Below are 17,764 nucleotides of genomic sequence, written 5' to 3' on the forward strand. Positions count from 1 at the left end.
ATGGGATTTATATTGAGATAAAATTAAATCATCAAAGTTTGACCATGGAAGGTTCAAGAAATTATTATGCAATGGAAATGCACAAAATTCAGCTGAGAGGATATCAACATGTATATATATATATAATTCTGACCAATGCTAGTGACAGTAGCAGTGGACTCACAAAAGAAGCCAAGCCATACTTCAAAAAAACAGGGAGAAGACCTCAGGTTGTGCCAGAGGAGGTGTAGATTGGATATTATGAAAAATTTCTTCCCTTAAAGGGTTGTCAAGCACTGGAACAGTCTGCCCAAGGAAGTAGTTGAGTCACCACCCCTGAAGACATTTAAAAACCGCGTACATGTGGCACTTAAGGACATGGATTAGTGGAGCACTTGAGCATATTGTGTTAATAGCTGGACTCAATCTTAAGGGTCTTTTCCAACCTAAATAATTGTATAATCATGAAACTCAGAAAGTTATCAGCTGCATTAAATACTTAATAATAAAACATTCTACAATTACTCTCAAAAAAAATAAAGACAGAAGTATTAATCCCGAACGTTTGTCCCTGCTTTTCCTAGAAAAAACAAACAGATACAGCATTAGCAGTGATAAACAGCACCAAGTTGTCATGAAAATATGTCTGCAGGGGATAGCGAGAGAGCCCCTATCGGGATCCAAAACATGTGCGTTAGTATTTCTGGTTGGTCTTTAAAGACAAAAGTGGGAATTTTATCCTCACAAAATTTATGCAAAGAAAAAGGCTTTTTAACCTTCTGAATAAAAAGAACAACTAAAAACATTGCAAAAGTAAATCTATGACTGTTAGTTGCTACTGACACATGAATCTGTCAATAAACCGTAAATAAAACTTCACAGAAGACTGACAGAAAAATTCATTTGGCAGTTAAAAAGGACAGAATTTTTCTTTCTTCTTTACTTTTAAAAAGCAGCTAAGGACAGTTTTAGCTGAATTTATTAATAAACGTAATCTGAAATTGTAAGGACCATAATTTTTCAGTGGGGACACACCATAACTACCAAGAAAAAACATGTGTACTAGTTTCATTGCAGTCTTTCCAATCAATTATATCAGCAACTAACACAATCTGAATCTCTCTTTGAGTATGCATGTCTGCAATTATTTAACCTTTTCAGAGATACAAGTACTCCAGACATTTCAGTTCAGTGTTAAGCAGGTCAGCTCAAATCCTTGACTATCCACTGACACAAGAGAACATGAACAGCTAAGCATCAGGAACAGTCCGTATGACATCGCGTGCAGGATCAAAGTCCACTACAGCAAGGCTGCTCTGCACATCAAGGCATGACTGCAAGGAATGGTAAAACATTACTTACAGCCATTACAGAACCTGTACTACCACCAAAATGACACCCACTCACTCCTGCACTAGCACAGGATGCCAGTGACATAGTTAGGAATGGCACTTCAATTTCCAGGATAGTACAGTGTAACTACTAAATAATCCTTAATCTAACCAACATACTCAGTCTAGCTCTAACTTACTTGAATAAAGGCATCTTTCATGGCATCTTTCCAGAATGATGTGAAAATACCAACACAAATGGATGCTTCTTTTAATCAGGACATATATACTCAACTGGGTATGAGGAGGGCAGCTCAATGACTGAGCATTTGCTTTTTCCAAAGTAAGCAGATAACTCATGTACTGGTAGTGTCTTCTCCTCCTCTCATTCGAGAAATGATAAGGCAAGAACAGAGATAAAAAGTGCCTTTTCTATCTCAACAGTAATGTGAAAATCCAATGCACTAGCTAAAAGATGATGTGAAGGAAAAATTTAGTACAAGAGCTTTAAGGGAAGGTTGTTAAGCAGTGACTGTTGCAGCTGGGAACAGTGTCAATGTCAAGAGCTAGACATCTTATGTAACTATCTAATTAGTCTTCAGAACATCTAATAATGCTCAAAAATAAAGAGGTGACACTGCCATCTAAAAATAAATGCTATGAGTAAAATCTTTGATCTGCTGTAGCTAAGAAGCCAAACTGACATTCCTATCAGTGGTACCAGTATCTCATCACTGGCCTCAGAGCTGCAGTGAACACAAATATAGCATATTGGCAGGAGGCCCTGTCCTAAAACCTCCCCAAGTGACATTGAGAAAATTCTCTTCTGAAATGTACCTCTGACTTCATGGACAATTCAGTGTGTTTGCAACTTTAATGTTAGCAACTTTAATAATGTTAGCAGTGCAACTGCATTTTTTAAATTATAAAAGTTAAAACAGAAAGAAAATGTGATAAAAGGAAACTTCTTCCTTTGTCACCAACAGCAGTATAAAAGGTTGAGCACAGCTATGAAAACTGGGCTTCTCTGACAGCACTTACAAAGTGGAGAATTATCCTTCTGTTATTCAATTAATATCAGTACTGCCTTCAGTGAAATTATGAATCACCTTGCAACAACTGTCCCTTTAAGGTGCAGATAAAAAAAAAATACTAAGAAGGTGCTTAAGTTGCTCTTACAGCACTGAAGTAAGAAATGAGCACAGAGTAATTTCTTACCGGCTTGGAGTTAGTCGAGAATCCAGGCTACCAGACTTCATGGTAATAGTGTCAGTAAACAGCACATCCTTTGCTGGAGATGCCAGGGCTTCTGAGTGAGACAGTGAGGGATGCATCCTCTGCTGCTGCAGGCGTTTTAGTGTAGCATAGCCAAATGCATCTCGAGAACTTGTGTAGCTGAAGTTATAGTCAGCAAGACTTTTTATTGTAGCAAGAGAAGGAGCTTTAAGAGACTGGGCTCTTCTGGGAAGGGTATGAGAAGACCCTGGTGGAACCAGGGATACAGAGTTGGATTTTGAGAGAGGCAGGTGGTTAGACTGTGGTGTTGAACAGTGACTTGGTTTAACTGTCTTTGTGCTTACGACAGTACTCAAACTTCCACAGTCAGTATCTACATTTGTAGTGTCCACACCTACAGTCTCCCTTGAAGGGCTAGAGCTCATTGAACTTATGCCACTTGTTGTGGTATCTGTATTAAAACTTAAGCTACGACTCTTGAAATGCGTTTGTGTAGTACCATCTCCAATTAGCCTTTCTTTGCTTGTGTTTTCCCGATGAATTTCATTTCCAAGACCTTTTGGCAGCTTCAGATCATTTTCTCCGATACTCTGAGTACAATCAGTATCTTCCACATGTTTACTTCCAACAAAAGAAGTTTCTAATCGTAAAGTCTGGATTTTTGGAACTCTGAAAACAGGGTTCAATTCTTCCCCAGCAGGAAAGTCTATGCTACCACTAGGTTCTGTTACTGTACGATTTCGCCTCAGGCCTGATTTACTGTCAGATGATGTCAGCTTTCCTCCTTTTGGATCACTGCTACTTCTGTGTTTTTTATTAGGCAGAGTAAGAGAATTTAGAATGCGATTTTTCACAAGTCTACTAGAAGAAAAAAAAGGAAAGGGACTACGGTCTTTGTCCTTTGAAGGTCCAGGCCTGTCATAAAATATTTGTTCTGCATCTTCAGTAATATCTAGGAAGAAAGTACTGGTGGAAGTACTACCAAAACGGTCATCCTCCATGATGAACATACCTGAAATTATACAAGACTTTGTCACAAAAATAGGCATTTCTTCCAAGTCTACAAACTATGTTGCAAAATAGGAAGCCATTCTATAGAAGCCCAAGTGAGATTTTCTGCAATTTTCTGGAACTTTAATTCCTCTCTTTTTTTCCTGCAGAACTTCATGCAAATTAGCTATTTTGAGGAGTAACTGACTCAAAGATTTCCCTGCTTCAAAAGAAAAGCCACACGGTCTTATTTCAGTGCAAACATCCAGCTACCAGGATTACAATCTAAGAACTCCTTTAATGATACCTAAATATGGTATATTTCTTAATTTAAATTCCAAGTATCCATAGAAAATTAAAATGCATTAGGTACTTGAAATACAGAGTGATTTAAATACAGCAAAATTTTGTGTGTACATCCAGAGAACCTCAACACTTATTCCTTTGAGAATTATTCCTAAGTGTATCTTTATACCTAAGCATGGTGGTTTCTGTAGCATGTTACAGCAAACTGCCATGACTCAACATAAAAATTAGTAACTTACCCTCATGTGAAAATGATTCTTCTACACCAAGTGTGAAGCTAAGACACTGTTTTACTCCCTCTGACTTGTCTGCATCTCTCTGAATGGACATAACTGTCCTATTACTTGTACTGTTTTACTGCAAGACCACCTTTACATCATTGAACTTCATCCTACCAAAAGGCTGATAAGAACACCAAAATGCTGTTTGTGGTGGGCGGGGCTCTTCGCAGGTATTTTTTGTTTGCTTGTTCATTTTTCTCCTGTTTTCTTGTTTTGGTGTTCTGGTTACTTACTTGATGGAGCAGATTCACTTTCACTGTTGTGCCTCGAACTGGTAGACTCAGAGTTCAAGCTAAGCGTGCTTGGTATAGAAGAAAGTTCATTGCAGAGCTGCTCCATGTCATCAGGGACCACTGGCCAAGGCTGCCTACGACTGTGTCTCACTGCATCCCAATTGTGATGCTTCAAAATGTCACATCCTTGCTTAGTTTTGGCTATTAGACCAAGCACGTAGACACAGGTTCTGTATTTAATGCATATATAGAAAAAAAAGGCAACAATAATAGCACCTAATTTAACTAAACTTACTTGACATTATAAAGGAAACATTTTCAAAGCAATTCAGGAGAACTTCAAAAAACTGACAAATAGTATACTGTTGATTTTAATTTGCAAATCAATGTAAGCTCAGGAAATTCATTAATATATCTGAGAACAAGATACTATTAAAAAATAAAAATTATCACAAGAGCCTGATTACCTTTTGAAAAGTACCTTTTGAAAAAAAGGCTGAACATTTATGTAGTAGCAATATTAGACAAAATATCATCTATTTATGCCTTTAAGTAGTTAAAAATTTATTGAATAAAAAAGATGGAACAATAAATTCTCACAGAGATATAAACAGCAAGTATTTTGTTCTACAGAACAGGAGAAAAGTAGTATCTACTTTTTCTCATAGATTTGTTTGCTGCATGTTCTTTCAGACTTCCTACACAGTTCTGCAGTTGCACGGAAATGAGACTGATACTCAAACATCAGTGACCTTAATAGCTGGTTTCCAATTAAGTACAAATCTGTACTTATGTAAATCAGGTAAAGCCATCTGAAAACTGATCACAACTACCATCTGAAAATTTTATGTACATACCCTCTAACAGACAGAACCTCACAATGTTGAGCAAGTGCCATTATATCAGGAATTACATTCTCCTCTTGAAGCAAGTTAAGACCCCAATTCGATGATCCGATATTGCCCTGGAATGAAATTTGTCAAGTAAGTTTTGAAGTTAATATGATCTGCAGCACTATCAATGTAAAGCTTTGACAATTTTGTTTGTTGGTAGTAGAGTTTAAAGTCACATCTTCTCAAAACAGATGGAAGATCTGACTACCCTTTCTGGCATTTCCTAGCTGTGCTAATGCAAAAAAGCACTCAGTACACTTTGTATAATACCTAAAGCTGCTCAAAGTTAGAACTACTATCTATTCCTCACTTTATAAGTTCTACTGTAGCCTGCAGCATGATCTTGGTTTATTCATTTTACATTCCTCTTACACAGGCATCTTGTTACATACCTACAGTATCTTCCACTAACAGTGCCCTTGGACAAATGTTCCAAAATTAAATTTGGGGAAGACAAGAAGCACATTTAGGAGTGTACCTTGGATACACACCAACACTAGGTTTCTGCCTGTCCCAAGTACCAGGGCATCATGACCACATGGATCAACACTGACAGCCAATGTCCTTGCAGAAACATTAGGGACTATCACAGCAAATACATTAAACTCAGACCATGGCAACTTTTAGATTGTAACTATCAGTTCCATACTAATAATCATATGGCAATGAGTTATTCTTATTTGTTAAAAAGAAAAGAAGACAAAGTGATTATTAAAAACCTCAGAATGAAACAGTTGCAGTGAACCATCTTCAACTGAAACTATTGTTATGGAACAAAATGCTAACTCGAAAAAATCACGCGTTTTTTGAAAACAACCCCTTATTTTTTTTTGTAGAATTTTCCTTAGTTATTTAAGAATCAACAGTTATAACAGAACTAAACAGCTGTAAAACTCACCAAGGCCCAAAGGGCTGCTTTGAGCTGCTTAATTCCTTCCCACTTATCCAGCATTGGAGAACGAACAGTGTAACTTAGATCTGTAACAATACTCTGTAGGAAAAAACAGAAGAAGAAAAAACTAAGTTGAAAATTAATAGGAGACTTCAGCCAAACAGGTTCTCTTGCATTTATAGTACAAGTTGAAGCAATAATTTAAACCACTGTCTAGGAGGAACAGTGGTAATTCTGGAATAATAACCATAAATTAACAGCAGTGATAATGCAAAAGAAAATTTTAATGAAATCATAGATTGCATGAAGTTATTTCAGCTATTATAAGGGTGATAGATTAGTCAAACTAACACACTGCAACATATACACTTTATCTTGAACTTTTCAAAGAGTATTGTCAATTTATTAAATCATTTTACCAACCCATATCAAAAGTGAAGTTAAGCAATTATGGCTTAGGGTTTGTTTTCTTAGATTTTCAAAATATTAGAAAGATTCTATTCCGTCATCTCCCAATTTCTGTATGCTTAAAAGGACAGGCATAGTTTTACCACATGTATAACTGTCAAGATACAATCCACAGAAACTAACAATTTTTTCTATTTATGAATTGGCTCTCCATGCTAAGATTTTGCTAGTCATTTTAAGAGAAATGTTGCAAGGTATTTTGGTGATACTTCAGTGTCAGGAAGGAATTTTACATGAGATTAGATGGCAAAGACTGTCTTCACAATTTAAGACTCATAATCAACTTCTTCTGCAATGCCTCTTTAAATGCCATTTAAATGCCTCTTTTAAAACCTTTTTTTAGGTTTATAATGATCTTTAAAATATTTCATGTTATAAATTATTATTATCCTCACCTGAGACTCCAATAAATGGCAGCCTGTTTTATGGTGCACCAGCTGGCCATAAAGGTGAACTGGCAGGTAGACATGTGGTCGCTGTAATCTGGCAGAAAGAGAAACATATGTAGGTTCCCCAGCACTTCAAATATTTTATTCTAAAATAAATCACACACAATGACTTAACCTTGATTTTTTTCAGAGAATTCTTATGAGGAATTTAGAAAGGAACAAACTGTTTCAATTGGAAGTGATGTACAACAATCATCTACTCCAACTGCCAGACCACTTCAGGGCTGACTAGAAGTTAAAGCCTTTTATTAAGGACACTGTCCAAATGCTTCTTGAACACTGAGAGACTTGGGGCATCAATCACCTCTCCAGGACATCTGTTCTTCTATGTGACCATGCACAACCCTTGTGGTAAGGAAATGATTCTTAGTATCCAGTCTAAACCTCTCCTGCTTCAGCTCTGAACCATTCCCATGCATCCTGCCCCTGGATGCCAGGGAGCAGAGCTCAGCACCTCCCTGTGCCCTTCCCTTCCTCATGAAGCTGTGGAGAGCAGTGAGGCCACACCTCAGCCTCCTCTTCTCCAAAGTGGACGAGCCCAAAGACTGCAGCTGCTCCTCACAGGAGGTTCCAGTTCTGTTTCCCTCCTCAGAATTCACTGAAGGACCTTCCCATCCTTCTCCACCTGCAGGGCCCAGCAGGCCCCAGGTGAGGCCGCCCCGAGGCTGAGCCCAGCGGGACCATGCCCTCCCTGGGCCGGCTGTGCCGTGCTCGGTGCTCTGCGATGGGGTTTGTCCTCGGCGCTGCTGACCCACCCTGAGCCACCCCTCTCCCACTTCACCCCCGTGCCCAGTGTCACTCCTTCCCAGGCGCAGAATCCACCACTTGGACTCGACAAATTTCACCCCATTTAAGATTGCTTAGTGCTCCAATCTATCTAGATCCTGCTGCAAAAGCCTCTTGTCCCTCAAAAGAATCCACAGCACCTCCCACTCTGGATCATCAGCAAACCTGGTACAGGTGCACTGACCTCCAGCATTGATACAGAACTGACCCTGGAATGGAGCCCTGAGGAACACCACTGGTGTGACCAGTCACCAACAGATATGGCCCCATTCACTGCAACCCTTTGGGTTCAATCCCTCAGCCAGTTCTTCATCCACTACAACATGAACTTGTTCATCCCACAGCTTGACAACTTGTCCAGAAGGACAGTGTGAAGGACAGCATCAAAAATCTTGCCGAGATCCAGGAAAACAACATCCACCACGCACCCCTACTGGGTGACCTTACCATAGAAGGCTAACAACTTAGTTAAAGAAAACTTTCCCTTTGTGAACCCATGCTAACTGTGCCTGATGACTGCATTGTTTTTCAAATGCCTTTCAACAATAGCCAGTATAATCTACATAATTTTTCCATGAACTGAGGTTAGACTAATAGGTCTGTACCTCTCTGGGTCTTTCCTTATGTGCTTCTTGCAAACTGGAATAAACTAGCTAGATTCCAGTCAGCAGGGACTTCCCTAGACTCAAAAGACTTTTGGTAGATGATAAGAGATGGGTCCTAACACAACATCTGCTAGCTCCTTCAGTACTGGTGGGCTAGTACTGATGAGGCTAGTCCCTCAGCCAGGTGGGAACTAGGCCCCATAATCTGGTGAACATTCAGCTGGTCCCTTACAGAGGTTAAGTGTCCACAAATGGAAAGCCACAGTTTCTACATTTGTGGACCTCTGGCTCAGAGAAACAGGCAGCCCAAGGTCTTCCCAATCAATATTGCTAAAGACTGAGGCAAAAAACACACAAAATTTTAATTAATCTCTGTTTCTTCTTCATCCCTGTAAGTCAGGGATGAAGAATTGATGCAGTGTTCTCTTCAGACCTTCTCTTTCCTGTTGTGTGACAGAACACTGCTCAGCTTCAGTCCTGAATAAGCTTTGGCCTTTTGTGCCTTCTTTCTGCTTATGCGAATCACAGTTTTGTAGTCCTTCCTGTGAAGGGTGACCTTCTAGAGGTCATTTAATTTCCTTTTCCTCTAGAGCTCCATGAGGAGTTCCCTGTTCCACCATGGTGGTCTTCTGCCCCACTTGCTTGACTTACAACACCATGGGATTGCCTACTCCTGTGCTTCTAAAAGATAACTCCTAAAGACGGACCAGCACTTCTGGACTCCTGGCCCTCAAAAATGTACTCTGCTAAAAGCTCCCCAAGTAAGCTCTCCTGAAGCCCTGGGTAGCAACTCTGCTGTGCTTTTTTTCATTACACAGAAAATTTTAAACTTAACCATGCCATGATCACTGTGGCCTAGAGAACCTTCCGTCCAACACATCTCCCACAAGCCAGACATTCACAAACAGTAAGTTGAGGAGGGCATCTTTCCTAGCTGGCTCACTGAGTACCTCTCCTACTGAGAATATCCAAAGGTGCTTGTCATTGCATTACATTATTTGCAGTTGATGCCTGGAAGTTGAAATCTTCCACAGGAAGCCCATAAGAACAACAGCTACTGATCCAGAAGTTTCTGCTAATTGTCTATAGAATGACTCATCAGTACTAACATCCTGGCAGAGCAATCAGTAACAGACACCCATTACATCACGTCCTTTGTTTTCCATCCCCTTAATCCTCACCCAGAGGTTCTCAACCACATCACCACTAACTGTAAGGGCTGTATAATCAAACCTCTTCCTTATATATAGTGACACATTCATCTGCCCATCCCTGCTGAAAAGCCTGTAGCCCTCCATTCCAGCAATCCAGTCATGGGACTCAATCCACCAAGTCTTAATAAAATGAATTCTAAAAGCTCTAAAACTAATTATATAAAAACTCTGAAATAAACTATATTAAAACTCTGGGAGCGAAGCAATGTATCCAGTTCATCCTGTCTGTTTCTCAGACAGTGCTGATGTACTGATCCAGGAGCACAATAAACTGAAATCCTGTTGGTACCCCTTTCCCTCATGCATTCAGTTTACAGCTCCCCTGATCAGTTTCACCAGCTTGTGCCTCAAAACGCATTTTCCCAAATCTACCTTTGGTTGCTCCGACGAACATAGTTATCCCCATCAACAGGTTTGCGGTATGTTGTAAGTGCTTCATTAAGTTGTTCTTCAATCAATTCAACATATTTTAAGTTATATTCCTGTAAGAAAACAGAGGAGGGTTGATACAGTACATTTAGTGGTTTATGGTGTTGTAGCACGAGACTTTATAAGGAAGAAATAATTGAGGAACGTTCCTTAAAGACTGAATTTTTTTTATGACCTGAAGGTGGGGCTCAAGAAAATGAATGCACTTCACACATATAATGAGTCTGCAAGTCAACAATTGATTTAATAATTATTTTAGGGAATTTGTTAAGAAAAAGGAAGAAAGAAATACTTCACATCTGACACACTCAATTTCAATAGATCATCATGCATTTCAGTATTCCTTGAGAAGTGACATAAAGTGACATAAACCACTAAAAAAGTGTCAACAGGAATGAGATCAATGCCTTATAATCAATTACAAAACCAAAATGACATACAAAGAGTTTTATTCAAGTTATGACAATAATGAATTTTTCTTGAATGTCTTGTGTTCCTCTTTACTTCTTCACAGCATCAGCCAATTTTGTCTTCATGAGCTCTAGGTTTAATTACCAGAGTTAACAGGTATCTTGAAAAGCAGCATTACTTTGCACACTTCTCTAGGTAACGACCTTCCACAATAACCTATTTTAGAAGGTCACTACACTCCTGAAATATTTGCTGAAATACCAAAATTATATAAAGGTCTTGGTAAATCAAAATCACATACGTACAGAGAAGCTATGGAACTGTAAGTCTCTGTCAACCTTTACCAGCAAAAACATGATGTCACTGATGCAATAAATGTATTTGCACAAGCTTTACAGGTACATTAAAATGCAATTGTTTTTAAGAATCTCTGTTCTAAATCTGCATGTTTACACCATTCCTCCTAATATCTGGCAAACATTTTCTTCTTAGCATTACCTTTTGCCACTTTTCCATTTGTTTTGTTACATAACCTCTTTCATTTAGATATGAAAACCCCTTTGGGATGGACAGAAATCTGTAAAAAATGAAAAATCAGACAATTAACCTTGTAATTTAAACAATTCCCAGAATCTGAATTTGTTTCCACAATGTGAAGCCAAAACAGCATATTCAACATTTACCTTAGGAGTAGAAGTAAACCCTTGTCTCCAAGATGAGAAAGAGCTGGTTTCATTTGGATAAGAGCATGAAGATTAGCCTAAAATAATTAAGAACACATGAAGAGAATTTCAGCACTATTGTAATTCTGAAAACTGCAATAACTACAACATTCTGCCTGCAATGAAACAGCAAGCCTTTCACAAGTATCAAATGCTAACTCAATCCCAGTATTATCAATTTTAGGTATCTTCCGTCGTTAAATATAAATTATTTCACAAGAGGTATAACAAATAAAATAAGTTGCAATTCATATTCAAATACAGTCATAATCCAGAAGTATATGTTTTCTTATAAGTAATATTGCGGTAGTTCTATCAAAGGAGTCCGAGAAACTATTTTAAGTCCATCAATGACAATTCAAAAAGGAAACCATCAGTATCTTCTTGCCTATTTGTACTTTGCTACTAGGGAAGGAGTGGGGAAGACCTTAAGAGCAGCATACCAAAAAGAGGTTAAAAAGAGAAGGGATGCTCACCTTGTCTTCACACGCCTCATCTAGAATATCAAGTGCCTCAGAAGAAATAGTTTTATTTTTATCATGTAACTGGGTCACCAGTAACTCAATCCCCCAGTTGCTGAAGAACTCTACATTAGCTCTCAGCAACACTCTTAAGTGTTTTGTTGCGTACAACCTGCAGCTCTGCAAAGTAAGGAAAATGTTTTCTTGAATAGAAGAAAACTAACTAACAGTTAATGATTTATAACTCCTAAAAACACCTTTCAATTACTGCATTTTGCAGCAAGCAACTGTGATGCACACCTCATCTATTAAAATTACAGTTTATTAGAGAACTATTTATATCTTAGAAAATGGAAAAACTGAATCTAAGATCACATGTCAATTGGTCATCATAAGTGTCCAATCCTACATCTTTTATTATTGTATTATTATACCTTTTGAAGAGAATTTAGAAGCAAGTAAAAAAAAATATAGTCAATAGGGAGCTTAATTTTTCAATGAGTCATTCCTTCAACCTCAAGTGTCTTCATTACTTTCAGACTCTATTCTTTATCCATAAGAATCACCATCTTTGATATTGTCAGAGAAATATTCTCAATGTATGTCCTCCTCTTCCAAAATACAGTGAGACATTTAAAGCTAGTACCTACAGTTTTCTCTCTTGTATCTATTCTAGAACACATTCTGTCTGTTCAGAGAACAGAAACAACTTCATTTGAAGTAATGAACATTCTTTCCTAGTTGCATTTAAACTTCTTAATTGTCATCTCTCTCCCTGATATCAGTGATTGTCTAACAACGTTACCTTTAAAGTCAAGACTTTCCTCTCCCAAGTCCACGTAACTCTATTTTTTATCCTCATCCACCTTCTTTGATTCAGAAGAACAAATCCTAATGCCTATTCTTGAACCAGCCCCTCATTCCAGCAGCTATAGCATCTATTTCATTCCAACAAAGAGTAACCTCAATCACTATCAGAACAGTGTCTACCAGAAGGCTAACATGCTTAGTGCTACTAGAAATACAAATTTCTGTTTGCGACAGCAATGCCTTCACAATTTATTTAAGATGCCACTGACCTAAACAATCATATTACACTTAGTTATACACAACAAGACTTTAGACCCCATCCAACGTAAGAGAAAGTTCTATTTGAAGGACTTAATTTCTTGAACACAAATACAATACTGAGTATGATGCTCACAATATATTTAAAAGCTACACTTGTAGGAGGTTCATTTCTCTGAATACAAAATTAAGAACCCTTTTCATACATAACAGCTTAAAAATTAAGTCATACACCATGAATAATAAAATAAATGTGTAGAGGGCAGAAACAAAGGAATATAAGTTGAACTGAACTTACATCAGTAGCTGCTGTCAGGATTTTAGAAAGGATGACTCTTGCCAATCCATCTCTGCTATAATCCAGACTAGAAACAGTCAGTTTTAACAAGTGATCTTGGTTCTTCAAAGAACAAAGATTAAGAAGACTGGAGGCATGGAAGGGAGGAGGAAGAAAATAAAATTAGTACTTGAACACACTTGAACCATCAATAATTTAAACTTAAGTACTTTGAATTATACTTTTATTACTATAAATGCGATATACAAAGTATGTTCTTGTATGAAACTGAGTAACTGAGTAACTTTAAATTGTTATAATTATAATTGTTATTTGACTATAAAGTCAAATAGGGATTAAATAATGCACTGAACTGTAAGGGGAAAACCTCAAACCAACTCACTTATAATTGCCCTGTAAAAATTTTGTCAGCATAATTAGTGATTACCAGTATAAAAAAAATGCTCATGGAGCTCTGTGAACAATTCTTCATTTTAAAACATTGTGTATAAAGCTTGCCATTAAGTTAGTCTTATTAAATGTCTAGATTTTATTGAATATTACATTTTCTAAAGCCAGTAAAAAGCTTGCTTTCTAAAAATCAACAATAAAAGATAAAAGATAAAAAGTACATTAAAACACTTGCATTTTTACTTCAAGTTTATTATATGTTGATAAACTAGTACTAGTCACCAGCCAATTTATTCCCAAAGGAAGCTAAATTTGTACCTGAACAAAATTCTGAGCTGCAGAACTTCACTCAAATATACTGGAGTGAAATTTTAAGTGCAACATACATCAGCATTTCACAAATAGTATGGTACTTTCCATTTTTCCATGGTTTGTGTGTTTTTAGTTTTGTTTGTTTTTCTATTTCCCCACACTGTGTCTTTCTGTACCCTATAATCCTTCCTGATACTAATCTTTGTCACACAGGTGTGGATAGGAAAAAGTAAACTGTTTATCACCTATGTCTGCTTAGTAATGACAGACTAGAAGACTTCAGAAAAAAAATGGGGACCTCTACTTGCAACTACACCAAAATAACCTTAAGGCTTTCAGCTTTTCAGATGGTGGCCCTCACACAGTTTAAAATTTGCGTAACTACTACACAGCAAGTACAACTCAAAGCAAATAAAAGCACTCACCACTGAAAAACATTACATTTTTCAAGCATTTTCACTCCATGAGGGTGACAAGATAAAGTACCAAAAAACAGGAAGTAGTGCTGGCTAAGGGTATTTAATAACCCATTATTCTGAAGACTACGTTCAGGTTTCATGCCTGATGAAGAGTTGAGCCAAAGTACAATATCTTTAACCAATTCCTCCAGGTAACCTTGTCCATCCTAGCAAAATAAAGAGGAATAGCATCTGTCAGTAACAGAAACGTGTTTCTTCTTTACTGAAACTCACTACTTAAAATTTCTTAAAATGTACAAACACAATACAGAAATGGAGGCTGGAAAACAATTCAGACTAAAGAGTAAGTTTCAAGGCAAATAAAAGGAGCTAAGCATGGAGACATCTTAGGATTAATTCTCTCTTTCCAGGAAAAGGGCAAAGTATTATTCAATGACATTTTCCTCTGACCTGAGGCATAAAAGCCTTGAGCACAAAAGAAGGACTTTGAAAAGGAAGGTTATATACAGCATGAATAATAATAAAAAAATTCCTTCAAACTTTAAGTTGCATTTAACAAAGCTGTATTTAATAAAACTTTTACATAAACATGGTCATCTTCCTCAATATTTCACATTGCATTTCTTAATTACACTGATGATTTTAGATTTAACACCCAAAATCTCAGAAGTCTTTACCAAAACTAAGATTTTTCCAGGTGGCTTTCAACAAGACTACTCATTCTACTTCCAGTCTTATAGCAGAAAATTTCTTACCTCCTCTGATTCAAGAAGAAATTCAGTAAATTGACAACCCACAACAGTGAGCTGCTTTGCCTTGGCATAGTCCAGATCCAGGTTAGCATACAGTTTACTGCTAGGCTTGTAAAAGTACAGCAATCTCCTCACAAACCTATAGAAAGTAAAATAGAATTGGCTATTTTTTAGTATGACAAGGACAGGCTCACAATACAAAATGGTGCTGGAAAAAATGGGTTATACTTGGTTTCTTGGCAGTTAGCCTTAAACATTTATCAAAAGAGTAGCAGGTAACAGTAGTGACTCTATCCAGACACAATTTCAGAGATGCTGCTGTACTGTGCATTACAAAGGGTTTTCTAGACCATGGCCATTCTATAAGCAAGGGAATTTAAAATCTCCATGCTCTCAGAAGCTGTATCTTCCTTCTCATTCTCATAATTTATTCTGCTGTAATTTATCCTGCAGCAAGTTTCAAAGATGGTATTATCTAGACTAAAATACAGCTTAAAAAAGAAACCTGTGACCTGAGCTTTCTTCAGCTATTACAGTTACTGCTACTGGGAAAAACACATTTGCATGTTCTGACAGGAAAAAGTCTCATGTATTCAGCAACACTATTTCCAAACACCTCACTTAACCATTTCTGAAGCATAACACACTGATTGCTAACACACTCTCAGACTTTTTAAAATCACAATAAGCAATGTAGCTTGAGTTTTGCACCACAGGAATAAGTCTTGAGCAAAGATCCTCCTCTCACAAATTCTTCAAAATATAAACATACATTTGTGCTTTAAAATAACACAAAATGTTCCATCGGCAGGCAGATATGTCAGGCATTAAGAAAATTTAATTACAGAACTGCACTCATATTTGAAAAAGGCAGAGTGATCAACTATGCCTAACTCTAAACACAGGACCAATTACAAAGGAAACCTGAGGGCTTAATTAAGTTTTGTGAAATAAAATGTATTTTATCCTGGGTTACTAGCAATAAGTATATACTGACACACAAATTTATACACATACTATATGTATACACTATGTGTATATTTAAGCGTGTATGTGTGTTTATCAACTCGCATGCATGCAGTTTTGGTGCCCCTGGGCCCCTCACTGCAGCAACGACATTGTGGTGCTGGAGTGTGTCCAGAGAAGGGCAACAGAACTGCGGAAGGGTCTGGAGCATGAGTCCTGTGAGGAGCAGCAGAGGGAGTTGGGGCTGTTTAGCATGGAGAAAAGAAGGCTTAAGGGAGACCTTAGTGCTCTTTACAACTCCATAACAGGAGACTATACCCAGGCAGAGGTGGTCTCTCCTCCCAGGTGACAAGTGACAGAATGAGAGAAAAAGGCCTTTGCTTGCCCCAGAGAAGTTTTGATTAGATATTAGTAAAAATTCTGGACTAAGTGAGTGGTCAGGCATTTGAACTGCCCAGGGAATTGTTGGAGTCACCATTACAAGAGGTATTGAAAGGACACATAGACAGGGCACTTGGAAAGACACCTTAGCAGTGAACAGTTGGACTCAATGACCTTTGAGCTCTTTTTCATAATTCTGTGATCCTGTATGTATACATACACTGCATGGACTGTATCTCTATGAAATGAAGGTAATTTAAAAATATTACTGGAATTTCATTTTTGCAATTGTAATATCATCCCAACAACACTCTATAGAAGGAGAAATAAATGTAATTTACACTTGAAAAACAAAGTGGCAGAATTTTTATCATCGTCAGTGAAATGAAAGAGATTTGGGGCTTAGTTAGTTATAATTAAACAGGAGCAATGGCATTTTAAAGCCATTAAGCTCCCAATTTTGCAGAAAGGATCAATGAACTGTAGAAGCTTCACACCAATTCAATTCTAGGTTTTCCCAATTTATTCAGAGTTAAATCACTTAGGCACTGAACAATGCTTGAGTGCAGCACAAAACCATGGAACAGGAACACTGTCCACATAGGCAGGTTGAGGAGTGTGTGTTGGTGTCACAGTCAGAACTGTAGACACTGCTTTAGAGAACCAATGTTATAAACCACCATATTTGGAAAATAATCCTTTGCCTTTAAGTACAGACTGGCAATTAACATTTCAGGAAAACCCAGAAAAAATACAAATGTAAAATTAAATCATGGTTATGATAACAATGGGATTACTGCTTATGCCATAAATACGTCATAGAAGTACCCTGACTATTTTTTTGGTAAAAATTTAAAGCAGAGCCACAGGAGCCTTTCAGCATATATTCTATCTTTTGGGTTTTCCCCCAGTTCAGGAAGTAGTTTTTCATGCCCACAAGTATTGACCTATTCTTCAAAAAAATGTAATCTATTTCTGAAACACATGCTAAGAGGCACATCCAATAACTAATTAGTAACACTATGACCACACAGGCACAGAAGTAATAAACACGTCATACTGACAACAGACATGAAAGGAACCAGAGCTGTACTGGAAGCTTTTTGTTTGTTTGGTTGTTTTTTTTTCCAAATTACACATGCCTCTACCGCCATTAACAGCAGCTAGAAATAATTTCCTCTTGGTTATCGATGAAAGCTGTAGTTAAAAACCTGTCCAACTATGGACTTAACTCTGTAAAAATTTTCCAAGCTCTGACATAAAACACTTCTGACTGATATATCAAGCAGTAACATTTCTAAGATTTAAAATTAAATTTAGTATTTGCAAAGGCGGTATGATTCCTAAGAGACTAAATATATAAAGCACCTGTGCATTGAAAAGAAGCTTAAACACCTGTTTATTTAAAGCAAATATTGCAACTTAATTATCCAAATTTACGCCTTAACTTCTTATCTATAGATTATGTTTTAGAAATGTGATACATCTAGGC

The 17,764-nt window shown here is 37.4% G+C and overlaps 1 protein-coding gene across 1 annotated transcript in view; it reads right to left on the reverse strand.

Annotated features, from left to right (window-relative positions):
- RICTOR (RPTOR independent companion of MTOR complex 2) overlaps window positions 1–17,764 on the reverse strand; it is a 75,553-nt gene that overhangs the window by 11,951 nt on the left and 45,838 nt on the right. Inside the window, exons 20-31 of the mRNA XM_038125777.1 lie at window positions 14,929–15,064; window positions 14,180–14,379; window positions 13,053–13,179; window positions 11,702–11,866; window positions 11,187–11,263; window positions 11,002–11,080; window positions 10,036–10,145; window positions 7,005–7,092; window positions 6,148–6,240; window positions 5,214–5,320; window positions 4,357–4,586; window positions 2,529–3,558 (exon numbers count right to left, since the gene is read on the reverse strand). Coding sequence (XP_037981705.1) covers window positions 2,529–3,558; window positions 4,357–4,586; window positions 5,214–5,320; window positions 6,148–6,240; window positions 7,005–7,092; window positions 10,036–10,145; window positions 11,002–11,080; window positions 11,187–11,263; window positions 11,702–11,866; window positions 13,053–13,179; window positions 14,180–14,379; window positions 14,929–15,064 — 2,442 coding nt within the window. The remainder of the gene's footprint in view (window positions 1–2,528; window positions 3,559–4,356; window positions 4,587–5,213; window positions 5,321–6,147; window positions 6,241–7,004; window positions 7,093–10,035; window positions 10,146–11,001; window positions 11,081–11,186; window positions 11,264–11,701; window positions 11,867–13,052; window positions 13,180–14,179; window positions 14,380–14,928; window positions 15,065–17,764) is intronic.

This window comes from Motacilla alba, chromosome Z (genome assembly GCF_015832195.1).
Source record: "Motacilla alba alba isolate MOTALB_02 chromosome Z, Motacilla_alba_V1.0_pri, whole genome shotgun sequence".
Classification (NCBI taxonomy): Eukaryota; Metazoa; Chordata; class Aves; order Passeriformes; family Motacillidae; genus Motacilla; species Motacilla alba.